General features: G+C 41.1%; 1 protein-coding gene across 2 annotated transcripts in view; it reads left to right on the top strand.

The window, feature by feature from the left end:
- Nucleotides 1–545: 545 nt before the first annotated feature.
- LOC109037136 (uncharacterized) overlaps nt 546–22,835 on the top strand; it is a 57,231-nt gene continuing 34,941 nt past the window's right edge. The window contains exon 1 of one of the 2 annotated variants that reach the window (XM_019051645.2): nt 546–2,736. In XM_019051645.2, the coding sequence (XP_018907190.1) occupies nt 2,388–2,736 (349 nt within the window). In that variant the 5' untranslated portion in view covers nt 546–2,387. The remainder of the gene's footprint in view (nt 2,737–22,835) is intronic. The other variant, XM_019051646.2, reaches the window with a different exon arrangement.

Here is a 22,835-nt window from a genome sequence, read left to right on the forward strand (position 1 = left end):
TGCAGAGGAATGGCGCGGGCAGAAGGGAGGGGAAGCGAAGGAAGGAAGAAGGATATCGAACAGATTAAGACAGTAACCTATAACGGGGTTTCCTTTGATCACTGTTATTGAGATAATGATATTTAACAAGCTGACAGATATGGTAGGTGGGAGGGAGGGGAAGGGGTAGGGAGTGTGGAGTGGAGCGGAAAAGGATACGCTCGGCGACAGGAGTGGGTTGAATGGGAGACCTGACATCAGCGGCAGCGGGCGCGGCGCGGGAAAACGCAGGCGAGCGGGCGGGGGGCGGGAAGAAGGAAGCATGCGCTTCGCCTTTCTTTCCCAACTTTCTTTCTTAGCGACCGCGCTTCTTTTCATATCTTTTCTCAGGTTCTTTCGTTTTCTTGGCGGGAGGGAAGGCCGCAACCAGCGGCGTCTTGCCGCAGAGCCAAGCCGCTCCGCCCTCAGAACGCCGCCCCAGTGGAAACCCAGAACCGCGCTCTTCCCCACCCCCGCGCCCCGCTCCCCTCCGCCGCATCCCTGCCCTCCGCGCGAGCTTTTTCCTTTTTTTGGTTGTCAGTTCTTCTCGTTTGAGTCGCCCGAAAAGAAGCGCACCGTCGTCCTCGCTTCATATCTCCCCCCGTCAGAGCGCGCACGCACCCACCTGGGAGGCGTTCCCCCCGGCCCCCCTAATTGGCGGTGAGTGGCAGGCCGCAGTTTCCCCTCTTGCCCCTTGACCGCTGCCCCCCTCCCCGCACCCCCCGCACGGAAGACGGGGCGAAATCAAAACCGAAAATGAAGAAATCTTGGTCGCCCTCAAACCGAAAATCTTTTCCCCGCCACTCGGCCCAGAGGAAAAACGCGTCCGCGATCCTGCTCTTCCCGGCCATTGGCAGCTGACTCGACTCGGCTGATTTCCTGCGACTTTTTTCCGTTATCGTTGAATCTGCTATCTCTAAAATCCATGTCGTCGAAATCCGCGCAAATATTGTCCAATAACACACACCATCACGATTCCCGAACTTGTGATCGAACCCGTTCACGGTGCGAGACCAATTAAGCGCCATGTTATTTTATCCCGTTGTTGTGCGTTCAAGACTGATTACACTCTGATTGGTGTAAATCAGTCATAGTATACTCTTTAAATCGTGAGTGTTACGCGGAAATCGAATGAAAAGTGTGTCGGTTATTACCAGTGCGTCTTTAACTTCCGGTTGACACGCAGTGAACAGGATTGGTGCGAGCCAGTTTACCACCCGCGACAAGGATACTCTGCAGCATGTGATAATTGTTTTTGCCTGGTGATCCATTCTTCATTGAAAAACTTGGAGAGGATTTCTTGAGGATTCGGTTGGAATCTACTGAACTTACAGACGGAGCCATCGGTCGATTTTGCGGGTGATCGAGATAGCTGTCGGAGTTATTTGTGACACGAAGAACCTTATATTGTGTCGGGAAAAAGTGTGGTTCAGCCGTCGATCTAAATGTCTACATCGCTTCGCTCTTAATTGATTTGTTTCATTTATTCAGGTCTTCGAGACGAAATGGTCATTGGTTGGTGCTGATTTCTTGCAATTCGTGAAATCTCTGCGAACGATGAATTCACCAATTACATATCTCATTGACTTTTTTCAAAACTGATTTTCACCAAAAATAATGAAAAATACCACTACCAAGTAAATTTTTCTTAAAATCCTAGCTTCCGTAGATCAACAGTGAATTTGCAGAAAAATCCTCTAATTTGAAAGGGTTTTCAATTTTTCTCATGCCGCGTGATTTAGAATATTGCGCCAAGAGTGCGATTTGTTAGATTTGCTACCGAGGCGATCATTCAATCTCTTTTCAAATCCATTAAAATAAACCTACGAATAAAATTCACAAAATCAATGAAATTAAACTTGTATTTTGAATATTATCGACTAATTTTGTCAAGACCAGTTTAGAAATTGACATGTAAAACTCCAGGATTGTGCGTCTTTGTATTGAATCTGCATTCATGGTTCCTCGCGCTGATCGGACCATCCAAACCCACTCTTTTTTACGAGTCTGCATGTTCTCAAAGAATGAAGCGGAGAGTTCGAGTTTGTAGGAGTTCGAGTGCGATAGAACGATCCAGAAATCCGGAGAAATCTACATTGAAAATATTTCAATCTTCGAAACAACTCGAGAAAAAGTGCAATATTGAAGAGTAAGAACTGTCGGTTAAAATTCATCGACGGTTTGTGGGAAAACTTAACGGTTGGTGCGGCACGACTTGAGTTCAGTGTGTGCATCAGGAGATTCTTCGGTGTGTGCATTAGGAGATTCTTCGTTGTGTGCATCAGGAGATTCTTCGTTGTGTGCATCAGGAGATTCTTCGGCGTGTGCATCAGGAGATTCTCGGGTGTGCGGTGGGATGCGGGTCGAGGATGCATCTCTCGAAAGACATGAGTGAGGAGGACTCGTCGCTGCTGACGGCGGACATATTGGCCGAGCGAACGTTGGACGGGCTCCTGGCCGAGCACCCGGGGGAGTTGGTGCGGACGGGGAGCCCGCACGTGGTCTGCACGGTCCTCCCGCCGCACTGGCGCTCCAACAAGACCCTCCCGGTGGCCTTCAAGGTGGTCGCCCTCGGTGACGTCATGGACGGCACCGTCGTCACCATCCGGGCCGGCAACGACGAGAACTTCTGCGCCGAGCTCCGCAACTGCACCGCCGTCATGAAGAACCAAGTGGCCAAGTTCAACGACCTCCGATTCGTCGGCAGGAGCGGCAGAGGTACGTCCCGAACTTCCTCATCTGCAGAATGTCGGAAGGAAGTTATATGCACCGCAATTGGTAGAAAGGAACCAAGCCACATCAGGTATTACCAAATGTAACAGGGTAATTTAATTCTTTACAAAGAGAACGTTTGTGCGGATTCCTTTGAAAAAATTGAGAAATTTGCTTCGCACTATGCAGAAAATTCATGGAAATTTGCACAAAAATCAGCACAGCCGTTTTAATGTAAAAAATAAATTGCCAAGTTAAATTTGGCAATAGCTGATGTGGCTTGGTTCCTTTCTTCTTGACGCGGTTCAAATAATTCTTCGTTATGCATTCAAAAAGAAGCGCAGGGCCTCGCGCTCACCGTTGTTATTAAAATTCAGAAGACCTGCTCCAGAAAGTTACACAACAAGGTTAACAATATCACTCGCCATTAGGCGGATTTTTCGTGACTGGATTCGGTTGATTTTTTTGGATACACTGGAAAAAAAGTCGCTTGGACATAGATAGTCCAGACTCATTAAAACAATAACAAGAACAAGTATTCTTGACTCAATCGGATTTTTGCGTGAATCAAAAGTAAATCCGCTTAATTTAAGAGGCTTGCTTCTCGATCGAAGCATATAGTTCCGATTGAATCAAGAGTATTTTTTCTTGTTATCGTTTTTAAGAGTCTGGACTCTAGATCCAAGCGACTTTTTTTTACCAGTGTAGATGACTGTTGTATCATTTCTGGAATTCGGACCGGTCAGAATCGAGTATCTAATTTTCAACCATGTCCTGAAGAAAACCGCCAAATCCGGATTAGAAAGAAGCGCGCAATTTGGCCAATGCAACACGACTTAATCTACGCGATATAAAAGATCATAAAAATTGTAAGACAAATATATAAAAATAATTGCTCTTTTTACACTTTACTTATCACCATTACTTCACTGCGGTTGTTGTCGCTCAGTTTTTGTTTCCGTCGCAAAGAACATCGCCATTTTAGAAAAATTTGTTGCTTATAGAGGTTTCTGGTAAAACCGTTCACTCCCGTCCACTTTCCGGCCTACCGCCGGAGTCTGGTCGAGTTTGGAATTTGAATTTGCCGGTTGCCAGTGAGCTCAACAACGTAGCGGATTGAGTTGCAGAAACCGTTTTTCATCAGGATTTGGTCGAGAGAGTCAACCAAATCCACTCGCGATTTTCATCAATTGTGTGTTACGCGCATATGCTAAGTGAACTTTTGCCAGTTACAAAGCTACTTAGACGAGTGACATTGGTAACCTAGACGTGTAACTTTCCGGAACAGGTCATCTGAATTTTGACAACCGCGGCGGGCGAGGGGCAATGCGTTTTTTCTGCGTATCATCATATTCATATTTTTTTTTTAAGAGCTTTTTTTTAATATCATACTTTTGGGTGCCGAAAGATTCAGAGACACGACAGGTTACGTGTATGGGTAAGATTTCTGGGGGTAAGCGGCTTCAGTAATACAGGGACTTTGGTGGGCCTTCCCTTTAAGACTTCTTCCGTACACTATACTCTACCGCATTTTTTAGTGAGAATACGAAACAAATTAAAAGCAAAATTCAATCGGTTTTATGATATATTTCGCACATTTCGTTTCCACTTTTCTTTCGTGTGTTTTACGTTGGTGTCATTCTCAAATCCCCACTACTGGAGGACACCAATGAAGCCATTGGCGCTCACATGGAAGTGCAAATGCATTAAAAGCTAGAACCCTTGTTAATGAATATATTTATTTGATCTCATGGGAGCTTATTTTGCCTACTGGGTTATTCGTACGGTCGGTGGGATTTTTTATAATGATACATTAAAATTTCCGCGCATGTTAAACAACAGCAAACGCTTGCTCTCCCCACAAATCTTGATTATTGTTTTTGTTGATGCCACGCAACTGCTAAATAATTTGAGTTTGATGATGGTATCAGAGTATATGCAATTTTCTACCGTCGATAAAACGTGAAATCGATAATTTTAAAGTACAGAGACCTCCCGTCCTCAGAGGTGCAGAGGCGGGGCATGCTGCGTTTAAGTCTCCGCCCGCTCCAATCTAAAATGGGATCATTTCCTGTGTGTGTTGGAGGAATTTTAAATATTTATTCCTCATGCGGGCAAATTAAATTTTATGAATACAAAACAAAGCCCCAGTAATTTATCTGTCAGAAAATTTCAACGTTCCTGATAAATTATAAAGATGGCAAAAATAGAATAAAACGTGCGACAGAATAAACTGGGATATGTAACTATTCCGTCACTATTATTTACTATGGTGCAAATAATTTAAAGGGTAGTTATAAATTTTACTTCGCTTTCAAGCATTTTCTATCAAAATTCATGCAAGAATGTTGATTCATTTTTAGGGCAAATTAATAATAAGCGGAGTATTAGGATCTCCGGGTATGGACGGACTAGCACTTTCGGCACATATGAAAGCATGTAGGAGGTCTATTAAAGCCAACAATTAGGTTTAAATTTTTAGAAATGTAATCAGTCGTATATAAGTGCACTACAAATCTTTTATAACATTAATTGTTTATTTTGATTATACGCTTATGGCCTTTCTCTAAAGAAATGTCAAGCATTAATTTTAAGCCACATAGTTATAGCGTATCGATAATAACAATACAAAAAATCAACTTGGCAAAACAGTGAAGTATTTACCGCTGCAAATTCTGTAAAATATATTTGGCACAACGAAAGATATTCTGTAAAATATTTGGCACAACGAAAGATATGCGACCAATTTTTTCTTTCGACAATCATAGTAATTAACCTCTCGTTTTTTAATATTGGAAAGGGACTCCAATCTTTAAGCTTCCCAAGTGTAGTTAATGTTAAAAACTGATTTCATCGTCCACTCACACACCGTCAATTTTGAATACACTTGCATCCAATTGATTTTACATATATTTTCTAATTATTTTCTGCGCAGTTTTAGTCTTTAAAAGAATCACAGATATGCCATTTTAGCATGAAAATAATGTTCTTAGTGAAAATTTCAAAAATTAAAGATAGTGAATACAGCAATTTAAATGATAAAGGATTTTTCATTAGGCTAATCATCAATATTTTTTTCGACTGTCATGCCGTACCCATTTACTCGACTCCCTAATTACTGATTTAATATGTTTAGTTCTTACTATGCTAGTATTTTAGCTACACCTACTGGAATTATTGTGATGTGATGAAAAATTTTCTGCACAGTTATCATTTGTGAGTAAATTGTGATCACAATAATTTTTAATTATTGTTTTCTCAGTCTACCGACAAGACAAGAGCTTTCGCATGACTTAAAAACCACAATCCCTGAGTTGTGATTAAAATTTACAGTCGGGAATCAGGAGGTTAGCTTGTTGTGCCAATTTTAAAAACCACCATAAATACTAAAATGTTATATTTTTCAGTATAAAGATTGATTTCTTCCCGTGCTTTGAAAGGCAAATACATGACATAAGACACTCTCAGGAAAAAGTCCTGAATGTAACGATACTGTAGTGATGATTACATACGGCTGTATTCATAATCGTTTCTGTTTGAAAGGTTTGTTGTTTGAAATGATGATTCATCCTGTAATTAAGAGAAGTATAATGTATGGTATCGACAGCCTGAGAGAAAGCAAGTTAAACGCACTTTGAGTGGAATTCAATAAATGATAATCTCTTTTCAAGAACCCCTCACGGACGGCAGCAATTTACCAATGTAAAAGAGAATGATAAGTATGAAGAAAATTCTATGATTTTTTGAAAAAAAAAAAAAAAAAAAAAAAAAAAAAAAAATCTTTGAAGATAACAAGATAAATAGTTACACAACGCAAACAGACTAAATTATTAAGAGCAATAAAGTAAGTAAGGTTAAGTACACTGGAAAAAAAAACACATTGGATCTAGAGTCCAGACTCTTAAACACATCGACAAAAAAAAGTACTCTTGATTCAATCAGAATCTAGCTTAAATCAAGAACCAAGCCTCTTAATTTAAGCGGATTTCGTTTTGATTCAAGCAAAAATCCGATTGAATCAAGAGTATTTTTTCTAGTCAATGTTTTCAAGAGTCTGGACTCTAGATCTAGTGTTTGTTTTCCAGTGTAAGTTACTTCTTGGACAATTCTACGGAAAACAAACCTATTGTAGAATTGATAGAGTGATTTTTTTTTTTTTTTCAAACTAATTCCTAAACTTTTTTCATAGCAAGGGAATTTTGCCGAATTACGTTGTGAATTTGAAATTGTCCCTTCGCGAAACGTCGATCAAAATCCCGTTTAACCCCTCTATTTCTGTAAAAGCCGTATGAGAGGGGAAAAGCTGTTCGCGTGTGGGCGTGCACGGTATCATCGAACTTTCAAAGTTTTCCACAATGCAGAAATCTTTAAACGACGATAATTTCAACGGTAATGAAATATGAGCTCCTGGAAGTCCTGGAGCATTTGATTATTGATTTTATTCTATTCTTATGACACTTGTTGTCTAATAAGCTTTAGTCTTTGAAAATCACCCCTATCAACGTGAGTGATTTGCTACAAACAGTGCGCGCTGAGAACGTGTGTGCGCCTCCCGTTTTTGGAAAATGCAACGCAAACATTTATTGAGTACGATTGGTTGCATCCAGGGACCGTCATCAAGGTCGTATTTTTAGATATGAAACCCATAATACCAAGGCAAAATAGTTAAAATTTAAAAATGAGAATATGTTTGTTCATTGTTTAAATATTAGGACCTCCTTTGAATTACGTTGGTATAAATTAGTGGACAGCTGCTACAAGCTACTGGTAAAGTTAGGCACTCAGTCAGCCATTGAGACAGATATGAATGACTATACAATCTAAAAAAACAATTTTCTTTCACATTTTCCACGAATTTTAATGAGCATTTCAACATTTAGATAGAATAAACCGGCTGTACTTTATTCTTTGATTAATCAGTATATTTAGTGCATGTATTTTCCGTTTATTATATGCATTTTTCATCAGCGCAGCGCTCCGTTTCACGTGACGTTTCGAGTTTTTTGCGCTGTCAGGAGGAACACGTAGTGACACGCGCTCTTGATTTGTTTCGAAATTATCTTTCCGGGTTTTTTTTTGTATTTTAAATGGTAATGGTGATACATTCTTAAGTTCGGTGACGGATATTGTTTGTTTTCATAAACTTCCGAAATTGGCGTAGGATTCTCGGAAAGATCGAGGCAGGAAAATGCAGCGTGGTGAGTACAAAAAGATTCTAGGAAAGGACCGACGGACGGGAAAACGTGTTTAGTGCGTCTTTTAACTGCTAAAATAGTTAAATCGCAAAAGCTTTTTTTTCGTAAAGTGATAAACGAAAGGATAAAAAGGGAACAAAAAGAAGAAAAAGAGGTAAAAATAGTCTTAAGCAACTGCAGCCTGCGTGCGTGGTGACGTGAGGGAAGTTCGTTCTGAGGTTAGCTAAAGGCTAGCAAGCAAGGTAAAAATAAGGTAGTAAGATATCCAGTAACCCAGTAAGACACCTATTTTCAAAATTCTACAATTGAATTTGAATCAACATTTCTGAATTAAGGCATTTTATTGTGTTTTTTTTTTTTAAATTCTCCTTAAACTCCTCTCAATCACAATATAAACCATATGGGTGACTTTGTTGACAGGAGTCTTTTGAGGAACGACTATGAGTAAGTAATTAAATAGGACCTTAAGCCACAGCTCCACTCTTATTTTAGTCTATAGCGGGAGAATTTAACACCTCCCCCCAGTAAAAGCTATCAAAAGCTGCTCCTTCGATACGCAAATAGGCAATCTGCCACACAGCGACCGAGACGAGCGTCCCATGCTTCCGCGTGGTTTACGAGCGTGATAATCTGATGAGTCTTTAAGATGACTCATCAGAGGCGGTCGTGATAACGGCGGGAATTTCCGAAGTTGGAACCGCAGCTAAACGGAACCGCGCCCGCGTCGCAAAGGAGGCGTTAAATTAACTAAAATGCGGTTGTTTTAGGCGGGAAAGGGGGCGGAGAGGCGGGGGCGTTTAAGATTCTTCGGCGCAGGGACGACCACCGAACCGCCTGCGCCGGGCCCACCTTTGTACATTCGAACCTCGTTTCGTCAGGTTTATCAACACTTATTACGCTGCGCAATAACTCATTCCTATCATGCAGGGTTGCCGGACGTGTAAAACTATTTGAGGAGTCCATGCTGGGACCGGGGATTTACGACTCATCGGACTTTTCCTGTTCGAAGTTTTATGAATGGTCCATAGTAGAGTGGATTAGAGGGGAGAGTTCCCAGAATCGTGCATTTCTGGAAGAAAGCATAAAACTTTCAGGCTATCATCTTTGCGTGAAAAAAGTTCAATTTCGCAAAAGAGCCCAAAATTCTAACTTAGTTCTCAGGAATCAACAGCTCATACGCTGTCTCACGACAAAAATTGAAAACCGCGTAACTGATGAGAGAATACGGTTAAATAGTTTTCAATACAAGTTTGGCAAAACAGATCTTGTTCGATTGATAAATTGTTTGCTTGCCAAGTGTTGACTCTTTAAAATCTGTTATGTGACGTAGAAATGCGGTAATAAAATAAAATCACAAAAGAAAATAAGAATAATGCCGGGAAGTGATATACAAAAAACAGTACAGATTTGCTAAACAACCAAAAATCTACTTCGTTAAAAACGGCAAGTCTCATCTCGCGCGGATTCCGCCTTCAATTGACAATGTAGGCAAAATGGGCTCCATCGCGTTAGAATAGTGGTATCATTGCGCCGCGCTGTGGGCTGCTTTCATACCTGCGGATTAGCGTGGTCAGAATTGCTCGTTTAAGACGAGAACTTTTGGCACGCATGATAGAGTGAGTCGTATTTCGGAGAAACAATGTCATTCACGGTGGCAATCACTTTACTTTTTATCTGTGAATAACAGTATTTCTTCAGTTCATATGGTGAGTAATGGTTCTTACCGTTAGAGTTTCAACTCCAATCAATTTTTTCGAAATTGAAATCTACATTAATCGAAAAATAGAGTTAATCCAAGGGACGAAATCGAAGTATTTCAATCAACATGAACATCTAGGGTTCATGTCCTAATCAATGGAGATAGTTTCTTTTTAATTTAAATTCGTCCTTTCTCCACTCACGCTATATATAGACTCTAGAGCAAGTTATCTGACACTTACTTTGTTCACCAATTTCCAATGCTCAGATCAACACAACGTGAGGTTCAAGAATATTTTATCCCTGATGATGGCAACAGTGCGAGCGGTTGAAGGGCTCACGGTGCGCTAGCCGAAGCGGAGGGACTATGAATCATTTTTCCCGCCTAAACCGCGCGCGCCGCCCCTTGAATCCCTGATAAATTGCCGCATTTTCATTAATCACTCTAATTAAGTGCGCTGGAAAACAAATCGCGTATTATCTGGGGCAGTATCCCCAAAACAGGGTTGAAGCAGATAGCTCGGTGCTATGCTCCATTCCTGAAACCTAGCGGGTGGTGTGAACCATCTTGGAATGATAACATTAACATTGTACATCTCACGCACCGTGAAATTCTCGAAATAAAGTTTTAGGTTCAGTTCAGTTGCAGTTTCTAAAGACGTCAGAATGCTTGAAATTTTCGCCTCTTGGCCGCTAGGCCCTGGGTCGCAACTTCTTAGATTCACACTAAATGAAACGTTTCATCACCAAAAACTGGAAATTGTATTTTGCGCCTTTTTGGGCATTTCGCACTGGATGAATTTTTTTCAATTTTTTCCATTTGAAGAGGTTATTTTCTTACTCCTACGCTACATATACATATTCAGCTTGGGCTAACTTAAAAGAACTCGTTTTTCAAAATTAAGAGCTACACCTTAGGCTTGGGCATCGAGCTGTTAGAGAAAGGAACTAGTTCCAGATCAGTGCCCTTTAGTTTCTGTTACAAGAATACTTTTATAGGAATTTTTCATTTTCAAAATTCAGAAAACGCTTAATTCTCCTGCAGTAACGCAAACACAGTCTCATAAAACCTAATTCGGCGCATGATCAGCCTGTCCGCGCCTTGAGGTAAGAACTCAGAAAAGAAATAGAGTTATCGAGTTAGCGTTTTAAAAAGGACGCAATCTTAGATCGGTGGTCTTCCGCAGGACAAGTCGGTGTCAGTGGCTCGTGAGGACTAGAATCCTGGATAGGGGTAGTCCGGTAGTATCCACAAGTCGGTAATTTTTGTGGTGGTTTATCAGGTCATGGACCTCTTAGGATCAAAAAAGGCAGTCAGCCTCAGAACTTAATTATTCAGAATTATTTACTATTGCCTGTCATTTCACAAATTATTAAAGCTATCCTCTAGACTTTGTTTGTCACAAAAACCTCAACTCTGCAGAAGAGCGCTCTTTTAATAACTAATTTTGGCCTCATTTGTTTGGCATTAGGGGCCTTGGCTAATGAGCGCGAGCATGAATATATGCCCTTGCGTCGGAGATAAAAATGGCATTATTTACTCTATATAAAGCTGCCGTTACCACTCACTCTGCCCCCCCTAGATAAAAATTGGCCGAAGCGATTTCCTTTAAAATTGGTACACGCTTAGCTATTGTAATGAGGAGTTGATTAAAATTATTCCCGTTCAAATCCGCTGCCTAGGACGCCCGCAAGAGCGATAAGTTGTTTTCCCCATAAGAAAGCATAGGGAACGCGGCGGAGCGCAGCGCACGGGGAATGAAGCAGCCGTTCCGTGGTTGCCATAGCGACCGCGTAACTCCGTGGACTAAGGGGCGGGGCGATGCCGACTTGGCTCGAAGTGGCAGCGCGCGGAGTGCTTCAACCCGCTCACACATCATTCTAGATGCAGCCAGCGGCCGAAAGTGATGAACGGAAGGACCCTTCTCCCCCATCCCGAAATCTGATCCACTGCTCGCTTCTTCTCTTAGCAGCTTACCCTCCGTGATCTTCTTTTTAAAAGAACAACTCGCAAGTTTAAGTTTATCTTTCTTTTCCTTATAATATTTTTATCTCTTGCATTAGTAATTTTCAATTCTCATTAATACTTTTCTTCCTTACTTTTCTTTATTCGCGTGACCTAGGTTGACCGCGCGTCCAACGAGTTTTATTTATTCTTCCATTTATTCTTCCATCGTTACTTCATTAGACTCCAACTGTAATTTCTTTCGTTTTCTTTACATTAAATCTTATCTTATTTTTGTACTCCGCGTTATTTCGGTTCTGATTTTCTTACCTATTCTCGCTCTCATTGTCTTCAGTTTTATTCTTTTCCCTATTTTACCGATAATAGAACGCTTCCTTCTTCCCCTCACCTCATCGCTTCTTCTCTTTGTTGCTTACTGCTACTCATCTTTTCTCTATTGAACAAGTCGCAAGTTTATTTTTCTTTTCCCCCGTAATCTTTTTTCTTCTTGCATTAGAAGTATTTCATATCTCATTTTTACTTTTTTTTATTTTGATCGACCTTAAGTGACCTTGGGCCCAAGGCGTTCTATTTACCCCTCAGTCGTTTACTATATTAAACTACCACTGAAATGTGTGGCGTTTCCTCTTAATAAAAGTTTTTCTTATTTTTGTGCTTAACGTTACTTCAGTACAGATATTTTACCACTCTCACACTCATTGATTTCATATTTCATTTTTCCCACATTTTACTATCGATAGAACACGCCTCATCGCTTTTTCTCTTTGTTGCTCACTCCCACTTATCTTCTTCCTTCCTTTATACTCTATCCCTCTCTTGCATTAGTACCTAATTTGTCATTTTTGTATTTTTACTTCTCTCTCCGTTTTTGATTAGCCTTGAGTGACATTGAGTCCGAGGAGTTTTTATTTATCCCTCCATCGTTTACTCTATTAAAATTCCACTGAATTGTGTGTCCTTTCCTTTCCGTAAAAGCTTATCTTACCTTGATGCTCAACACTGCTTAGCTACAAACATTTTACTCCGCTCTCATACTCATTGATTTCACCATTTCTGTTTTTTCCCTTATTGTACCGGCAATAGAAAAATGATTGGTCTTATTGCTGTGTGATCTCTTCCTTTTTTGTTAAAACGGTCCCTTCGTACAAATTGTTTTCTGTTTCTCTGATCTTTTAATTTTCTAGGATCCAATTTTTTTCGTTTCTTCTTCTTTTATCCGCCTTAAGCTTCCATTGATTTTATTATACTTTTTACATATTATTTTACCGATAGTACTGAGAAATCCTTCGCTATACGTTATTGGTACTCTTAAATTGTGTTTCTACCGCTTTACTCAATCCTGTAAATCTCTTTCGTAATCAAAATTTTTACTATTCTAGACTCGGACGTTTTTAAACGTTTTTTATTATATATTTGTCTATCAAGATGCGGTTCTCAGTTAAAAAAATTACAGGTGATGGTAACTGTCTTTTCCGGTCAGTATCTTATTGTGTCTTTAAAACTGAGAATTTTCACGCAAAAGTCAGGGCTTCTGCGGTGAAAGAAGTTGTAAAAAATTGGAATCAATACATGCATTATGTGATCGGTGATCAATCATATACGGTTCCCATTCTTACTTCCGCTGATTATGAAAATCTTTTATCTAAAAATGGAAGCAACGGTGAAAATCCAGAATACGGTGGACACGTAGAAATATTTGCTCTTTCAAAGATATATTCAAAATTTCAATTTCGAGTTTATACAGGTAGTAACTACACCGAATGCCACACTTTCGGTAATGGTAGTAATATACGGCATTTAAAATTTTCCGGTGATGGAGATAGAGGCCACTATGATGTTTTGATTGAAAACACGGATGAATCTTTGATTTCTGTAGAAAAAGGTAAAGATAAAGGTAATTTTGATGTCTTAAATAATTCAATGGAGGAGAATGGTAAAATTCCAACTCCATCGAACAAAAAATCGAGAGCAAACGGTAATACTACACATGATCATGTTGCGTTGAAGTCAGCTGTTCTGTCTTCCTGTCCGGTTAACATTGTAGTAGACCCGTGTTCACGGGGAGTCCCGTGCAATAGGAAAGAAGGTAAAGGTAAAAATATTGACACGGTTTTAATTGATACAACGGAGGAGAATGGTAAAACTCTGAGCCCACCAAACAAAAAATCGAGAGCAAATGGCAATACTGCTCATAATCATGGTGCGTCGGAGTCATCTCTTATGGCTCCCGGTTCTATGAACATTGTAACTGACCCATATACCCGGGAAATCCCGTACAATAAAAAAATGGGTCGTCCGACGAAAAACAGAAAATCAAGAGCGAGTCGTAATGAAATACAAAATCATGGTGCATCGAAGTCATCTCTTATGACATCCGGTAACAGTATTACAAATTCAAATGATGATACTGCACAAAATTATGGTACGTCGAAGTCATCTCTTACGTCATCTGATTCTGTCAACATTGTAGTTGAACCGTCTAATAGGGAAATCCTATGCGACAAAAAAAAGGTCGTCCAAAGAAAGCTAATAGCACGAAACTACAAACAGAAAAAAAACGCGAAAAATGCCGTAGAAATTTTCAAACACGGAAAAAAAATCATCCGGAAGCAATTCTCGAAATCAATAAAGAATCCGTTTCCCGTTATGTGAATAAAAATCCGCACATAAATCAGTCGGCATGTGTTCGCTACAATAAAAACCATCAGGATGTGAGAAATCGTCAGGAAAAATCTGTTAGGAAAGCTGTGGGAAAGATTAATTATCTCATTGGAAGTGCAAGTGGAACAGAGCTGCAAAACCTGCAGCCCTTGCGACTAAATAACTGTTCCCTCCTTTCAGCCAATGTACGAAAATGTTCCTATTGTGGAGCACCACTGTTCGAGGAGGAACTTGGTCGTAAAAAATGGTGTTGCGGAAGTGGAGACTCAAATGTTCACGATTTACCTCCACTATCCGCCGAGTTTTATAATAATGAAGAATTTTTAAGAAATGCGAGATCATACAATAATTTATTCGCGTTTTCAGCACTAGGGACAACTCACGGTTTTTGCACACCGGATAGAGGAGTCTCATTTGTGAAGGTTCAAGGTCGAATTTATCACCGAATTTTTGATCTTGCATACGATAAAACGGTGAACAACACTGTTCTGTATGTAAATGACGAAAGCGAGCGGCTTAAATTGGGACAAAATTTAAACTTAAATGAACAAATTATGAAATGCATTTCGAATTATCTATCAGCAAATAATCATTTGGTGCACCTACTCAAATCGCTTGCTGCGCACCCTTCTCCGGAGGCTCATTTAGTGTTTGAGAATACCTCAAGGCGCACTCATGGGCCAATTTTAGGCGATTCACCGGCGGCAGCAGAGATATCTGCTCTAATCAAAACTTCGATTGAAAGTGAACCAAGAAAAGTTGCGATTTGGAAAATTGGAGATGGTAAACCTCACAATGTTCATTTTTTGCATCCTCTATACGAAGCATTCCAATATCCACTCATTTTTCCGAACGGTTCTAGAGGTTGGTCCACTGACATGCTCAGTCGGAGTGGTAAGAAAATTTCCCAAGTTATGTATTATCGGCAGAAGATTCTTGCTGATAAACGGTTCATTTTACTGCGTCGTTTAGCTCAAGAGTATTTTGTTGATATGTGGTGCCGCACTGAGGAAGAACGACTCAACTTTGTTCGTCATAATCAAAGCTCATTCCTAAGAGTTGCCACTCGCAGTGAGCTGGACGAGACTATTGCTGCGGATGGTGATATTATTCCGGGCAAAATTTATTTACCGTCTTCTTTTACGCATGGGCCAAGGTATATGCAACTAAAGTATCACGACGCAATGGCAATCGTTTCTCGCCTTGGGAAACCTAGCTTTTTTTTAACAGTAACCTGCAACCCCCGTTGGCCCGAGATCATTAACAGTTTATTACCGGGCCAACAACCAACGGACAGACCTGACCTTTGCGATCGCGTTTTTAAGTTAAAGTTAGATACACTAATTAAGTTTCTTAAGTCTGGTAAAACGTTCGGTCGGCTCATCTATTTGCTCTACGTTATCGAATTCCAAAAAAGAGGCCTCCCTCATGCGCATATAGCCTTCAGAGTTGAAGGTGGAGGTCCCATCTCTAATATTGATATCGATTCATTTATTAGAGCAACCATACCAGAATCCGATGAAGCAGAAGGTCGTTTACGGACATTGGTACTTCAAAATATGATTCACGGACCTTGCGGAATTAATCGTCTAAATATGCCTTGCATGGACCAAAATACGAAAAAGTGTACCAAATATTTTCCTAAGCCCTTTAATTCAATTACCCACGTAGATGGCAAAGGGTACGTCATTTACAAGAGAACCAATTACCAGGTCACTCTGCAGTCAGGTAAAATTGTATCGAATCAGTGGGTTGTGCCTTATAACCCTGCAATTTTGCTTTTATTAGAATGCCACTGTAATTTAGAGATTGCAAATAATACGCGATTAATTCAATATCTATTTAAGTATGTTTACAAAGGACCGGACCACGCTAAAGTTGGTATTTTTGAGGGAAACGATCCTTCTGTAACCGATGAAATAGAAAATTACATGAATTTCAGATATGTTAGTGCGTCAGAAGCCTTATGGAGAATTTTTGAGTTTGAAATTAGTTGTCGAACACCAAATGTAGTTGCCCTTCCCGTTCACTTGCCAAACCAGGATACTGTTATTTTTCAGCGTGGCCGAGAAAAAGAAGCCCAGGAACGTGCTTATTCAAAATTAAATATCTATCTAAATAGACCGAACATTCCAGAACTATGCAACCTTACATATCCCGATTTTTACGAGAAATACAATGTCCAGACGAAAAAAAGGCCGAATGCTCTGGTGCCGATCATCGAGCATCCATCGGGTAAACATTTTATCAGTAAAAAAGTGTTCTCAGATTGTGTTGCGCGGATTCATTTTGTTTCACCCACTCTCGGGGAGTTGTACTATCTAAGAATGCTCCTGATGAAATATCCTTGCTCTGGGTTTCTCGATTTACGAACAGTAGATCAGGTTGTGCACCCAACATTTCAAGCGGCTGCTTATGCGCGTGGCTTGATCGAAAATGAATCTGAGTACAAGGATGCTCTTTTGGAGGCTTCCACCTTTAAGACCGGCAGGGGATTAAGACAATTTTTCTTTTCCCTCCTCATCTCAGGGTCACCGGTTTCTAATCTATGGGACGAGTTCAAAGATTTTCTCTGTGAAGATTACTTACAGAGGAACCCTGAAAACAAAGCTCAAGCGTATGTTTTTGGACTGGGAGACATAGACGTAGCATTGCGAGCGCATGGGCGAACTTTAGCTGATTTTGGTCTTCCATCGATTCCTGATCAATCAACGGAGTTGGGAAGGGAAAAAATTCGTTGGTGCGTTTCAGAGTGCCTACGCTACGTGACTGAATGGGAGCCAAAATTAGCCCAAGAGCAAAGGGAGGTTTACGATAGGGTGGTCACTGAGGAAGGTGACCTTCCAATCGACGATGAATTCCGGAATGTAATTTTTATCGACGGCCCATCAGGGACGGGCAAAACTGTGCTGCTTAATGTAATCACCGCAAAATTGCGATCTCAAGGAGAAATCGTATTATGTGCTGCGTCAACGGGAATGGCTGCCCTTAATCATCGAGGGGGCATAACTGCGCATTCTTTGTTTAAACTTCCGATTGAGACCGAAAATCCAAATTTATTGTGGGGAATTAGCAGTAGCAGTCAAAGGGCAGAACTGATCAGAAATGCTAAGCTATTCATCATTGATGAAGCATGTATGTCTCATGCAAACACCATTAACATCCTTGAAAGAGGATTTCGAGATCTCTTTGACTCTTCTAAACCGTTTGGTGGTAAAAAATTCATTCTGACGGGCGATTTTCGACAAATACCTCCTATCGTGCCAAATGGAACACCTTCAGAAGTCATCGCTGCCTCCATAAAAAATTGTTATTTTTGGAAACATATAAAAAAATATCACTTAAAACTTTGTCAACGTACTTTAGATGACCCTCATTTTACGGAGACAATTTTAGACATTGGAGAAGGCAAAATTGAGTCTCAGGACGTTGAGGGAGTTTCCGTTATTCCTCTTCGCGACATCGACCATGTTGTGACGACAACGGAACTGATTGATTTTGTTTTTCCCAAAGAAATACTGAAAGATCCAGATCTGTGTTGTTGTCGAGCAATATTATCTGGTACAAACGCAACTGCCGGCGAATTTAACGATAGTATTTTGAATGATGTAGAGGGAGAATCGGTTAATTGCTTCAGCGTTGACACAATTTTAAATGAGGACAATAATACATCTAACATCAGTGCTCTGAACATCGAATCGAGCTTACTCAACAACATTTCAAAATCCGGAGTGCCAGATCATAAAATTTCACTAAAAATCGGAGCAATTGTCATTCTAATTCGTAATTTAAGTTTTATCCATGCATTAGTAAATGGTACTAAATTAATTGTCGTAAACATATCAAGATTTTTCATCGAAGCTCGAGCTCCCAACAAGAACGACACAGTTTTAATCCCTCGCGCTATTTTTGATTTTTCTATCGGGAATCATGGAATGGAAATGAGACGCAGACAATTTCCTTTGAGATTAGCTTATGGCCTCACAAAAAACAAAAGCCAGGGTCAAACATTAAATAGAGTAGGGGTTGATCTACGCAGCGATGTCTTCAGCCACGGGCAACTCTACGTTGCTCTCGGCCGCGTGAGGAAAAGTTGCGATCTGAAAGTATTGGTCCCTCAACAACGAGTCATAAACAACGTTCCTCATACACATAACGTTGTTTATGAACAACTTATCAATCCATCTTGAGATATAACAATTTTGGACCTTAATGAAAAATGTATTATACTCTCCTGTAAAAGGTGACTCAGAGTAACTGCCCCCGGGGTCGGCCTCTTCCTTTCATCAGCCCAGTGTACAGAGTGTAATACCTTTTTCATGTCACCTGAATTTTTCTTATTTTTGGCATCCTCTGTATCTACACGGGCTGTAAAAGGTGACTCAGAGTAACTGCCCCCGGGGTCGGCCTCTTCCTTTCATCAGCCCAGTGTACAGATTGTAATACCTTTTTCATGTCACCTGAATTTTTCTTATTTTTGGCATCCTCTGTATCTACACGGGCTGTAAAAGGTGACTCAGAGTAACTGCCCCCGGGGTCGGCCTCTTCCTTTCATCAGCCCAGTGTACAGAGTGTAATACCTTTTTCATGTCACCTGAATTTTTCTTATTTTTGGCATCCTCTGTATCTACACGGGCTGTAAAAGGTGACTCAGAGTAACTGCCCCCGGGGTCGGCCTCTTCCTTTCATCAGCCCAGTGTACAGAGTGTAATACCTTTTTCATGTCACCTGAATTTTTCTTATTTTTGGCATCCTCTGTATCTACACGGGCTGTAAAAGGTGACTCAGAGTAACTGCCCCCGGGGTCGGCCTCTTCCTTTCATCAGCCCAGTGTACAGATTGTAATACCTTTTTCATGTCACCTGAATTTTTCTTATTTTTGGCATCCTCTGTATCTACACGGGCTGTAAAAGGTGACTCAGAGTAACTGCCCCCGGGGTCGACCTCTTCCTTTCATCAGCCCAGTGTACAGAGTGTAATACCTTTTTCATGTCACCTGAATTTTTCTTATTTTTGGCATCCTCTGTATCTACACGGGCTGTAAAAGGTGACTCAGAGTAACTGCCCCCGGGGTCGGCCTCTTCCTTTCATCAGCCCAGTGTACAGAGTGTAATACCTTTTTCATGTCACCTGAATTTTTCTTATTTTTGGCATCCTCTGTATCTACACGGGCTGTAAAAGGTGACTCAGAGTAACTGCCCCCGGGGTCGGCCTCTTCCTTTCATCAGCCCAGTGTACAGAGTGTAATACCTTTTTCATGTAACCTGAATTTTTCTTATTTTTAGCATCCACTGTATCTACACGGGCTGTAAAAGGTGACTCAGAGTAACTGCCCCCGGGGTCGGCCTCTTCCTTTCATCAGCCCAGTGTACAGAGTGTAATACCTTTTTCATGTTACACTTAAAAGCTGTAAGGGGCGGCTCGCGAAGCGAGTCGCAAGTTCATCGCGAAGCGAGGAACTGGGGGTCCAGGGGCACTCCCCGGCTAGGCGTGACAGCTCGCAAAGCGAGCTAATCACGACTAGTTACTCTATATAAAGCTGCTGTTCCCACTCACTCTGCCCCCCCTAGATAAAAATTGGCCGAAGCGATTTCCTTTAAAATTGGTACACGCTTAGCTATTGTAATGAGGAGTTGATTAAAATTATTCCCATTCAAATCCGCTGCTTAGGACGCCCGCAAGAGCGAAAAGTTGTTTCTCCATATAGTATTACATTGGAGATACGCGGTTGTTTACGCGCATCGCGCCGAACAGGTTCAATCCTGTTGCGTGACGTCACTGCCTTATAGACGAAATATAAGGTTTTAGGCGGTATTTTTCAACGGATTTTTGAGGAAATTGGTAAGCGGGGGTATTTTTCACGGGGATCTCGAATTTTTGGTCGGATTTTCAAAATCTCAAAATCCAAGATGGCGGCCGTGGCCTAAAATGCTAAGTCGGCTCCTGTTCGATCGATTTTCGTGAAACTCGGTATCCGGAGGTACTTTTCGACGGGAAACTCGAATTTTTGGTCAGATTTTCAAAATTTCAAAATCCAAGATGGCGGCCGTGGCCTAAAATGCTAAGTCGGCTCCTGTTCGATCGATTTTCGTGAAACTCGGTATCCAGGGGTATTTTTCGACGAGAAACTCGAATTTTTGGTCAGATTTTCAAAATTTCAAAATCCAAGATGGCGGCCGTGGCCTAAAATGCTATATCGCTTCCTGATATCGATCGATTTTTGTGAAATTCGGTATTAGGGGGTATATTTCGACGAGAAATTAGAATTTAAGGTCCGATTTTCAAAATTCAAAAATCAAAAATGGCGGACGTGGTATAAATTGTTGTCTCGGCTTCCGATCCATCGATTTTGGTGAAATTCGGTATTAGGAGGTGTATTTCGACGGAAAACTCGCATTTTTGGTCAGATTTTCAACATTTCCAAATCCAAGATGGCGGCCCCGCACGAAAACGCGGTCCGGACTCCTAGAACATCAATTTCTGTAAAACTTGGGGAAGAAGAAGATTAAGACATAGATGTTGTCTCCTCATCAATGTTAAAAACTGTGCGGGGCGGTGGCGGCTCGCGGAGCGAGTCGCAAGTTCGTCGCGAAGCGTAGAACTGGGGTCCAGGGGCACTCCCCGGCTAGACGTGTCAGCTCGCAAAGCGAGCTAATCACGACTAGTTACCATATAATTTCGTCTCTTGCTAATGTTTTTGTTAAAAAATCGTATATAATACCTCCGAGACAGTTACAGTCGCACAAGCTTAGCAGCGCCTACGGAGCTTACAAGGTTTTGCATAGCTCTCGACTTATGATATTAGGTTTAAACTATTACACTTATCGTCCCTCTTCTAACGTATGGGCGCAACTCCATATTCGCGAACGTCCCAGAAAGCATGGAGCTATACGGACAACAGAGCAAAGTAAAATGAGCCCTTACGTCGGAAGAATGACATTATGTCCTTCCAGACAACCACACATATCGCTTAACTTCTGTCGTACACACATGCGCTCAATGGAAAATTACCAATTGGATTACATTTCGCAATAAGGAACCACTAGCTCTGACTCTTCCATAAAAGCACCTTTCTGCTTAGGGAAACCAATAGCATACAGGGTTATTCGAAAGTCACGCACCACTGGCCATGAGGGGGGTGCATGGCCATTTGAAATTTTTGAGTTGCCCCCCGCTCCCCTCCCCCCTGTAACGAGGCAAATCCCGTTTCTTCAGAGGCACATACGTCCTCTGGTATAAGATAAGCCAACGTTACTGTAGTTGCCGGAATGAGCTCGCCGGGATCCTGGATTCGGGCGCCAATTTTAAAAATGCGAGAGTTTGAAAGAGGGGAAGAATGATCAAACTCTTGTGTCTCAAATTTACAAAAAGAATGTCCGTTTATTAGCTAAATTTGTGAGGATCCTACTCAACCTACACTCGAAATGTTGATAATAATTTAGCCGAAATGCCACTCACTAACGTGCACCTCAAGGCTTATACGTTAGGAAATACTTTACAATCGACGATAAAATCCTAAAAATGAAATCAAAATAAAACGGAAGCCGAAATGCTACTCACTAACGTGCACCTCTAGGCTTATGCGTTAGGAAATATTTTACAAATGACGATAAAATCCTGGAAATGAAATCAAAATAAAAGGGAAGCCGAAATGCTACTCACTAACGTGCACCTCTAGGCTTATACGTTAGGAAATATTTTACAAATGAAATTAAAATAAAAGGGAAGCCGAAATGCTACTCACTAACGTGCACCTCTAGGCTTTAGATTCCAGGAGTACAGGATACAGGATCGAAGTGAGAGGGGAGGAAGAGTGAAACTGGGCGAGATGCGACTCACTAACGTGCACCTCAGCTCAGGAGAAGAAAAAAGAGGAAAATGAAGTGGACAGTTCGCTCGGCGAGATGCGACTCACTAACGTGCACCTCAGCCGAAAAGATGTAGAATAGAAGAGAGAGGAGAGAGGAGGATCGAGGATGTAGGATCACATTTTGACTCATAAGCCCACCAAATCGCTTCCAAGTTCTTGGAACGCGATCTTCACATTTGTACTGAAAATTTTGATACATGAAATTCAAAGTTTGACCTGATATTTACATAGTTCAGCTTGGGAAAATTTTGCCCAGGCGTTCGAATATTTAAAATTTGGAAAAATGCCCTTTTTCATAGTAAAACGTACAATTTTGGAAAGTTCAAAAACAGGGAATTTGTGTATGTGTGTGTGAGCTATGACAAGAGAGGAGAGGCAATTTGTTTTTTGAATTTTATTTACCGCCATCAGCTGATCGCGCCGGGCGCCGCTCGGTCTCGGCCCGACTCCGCCGCCGCGCTCTGCATGACTCACTCCTTCCTTCGCGTGAAACAAACAGCTGTTCATTTTTTAAAAAAAACTTAAAACGGAGAATTTGATTCTTCGTTACACCCCTAGGGGATCAAAAACTGGAAAGTACCTAAAAAAGTTTCCCCCTCGATATGCGGAAAAACGCCTTGACCCGCAAGGCGATATCATAAGTAGAACTAAAGTTATTGCCAGTGGTGCGTGGCTTTTGAATAACCATGTAAATGCTGTTTCTAAAATGAGCCAG

Source organism: Bemisia tabaci, chromosome 4 (genome assembly GCF_918797505.1).
Source record: "Bemisia tabaci chromosome 4, PGI_BMITA_v3".
NCBI lineage: Eukaryota > Metazoa > Arthropoda > Insecta > Hemiptera > Aleyrodidae > Bemisia > Bemisia tabaci.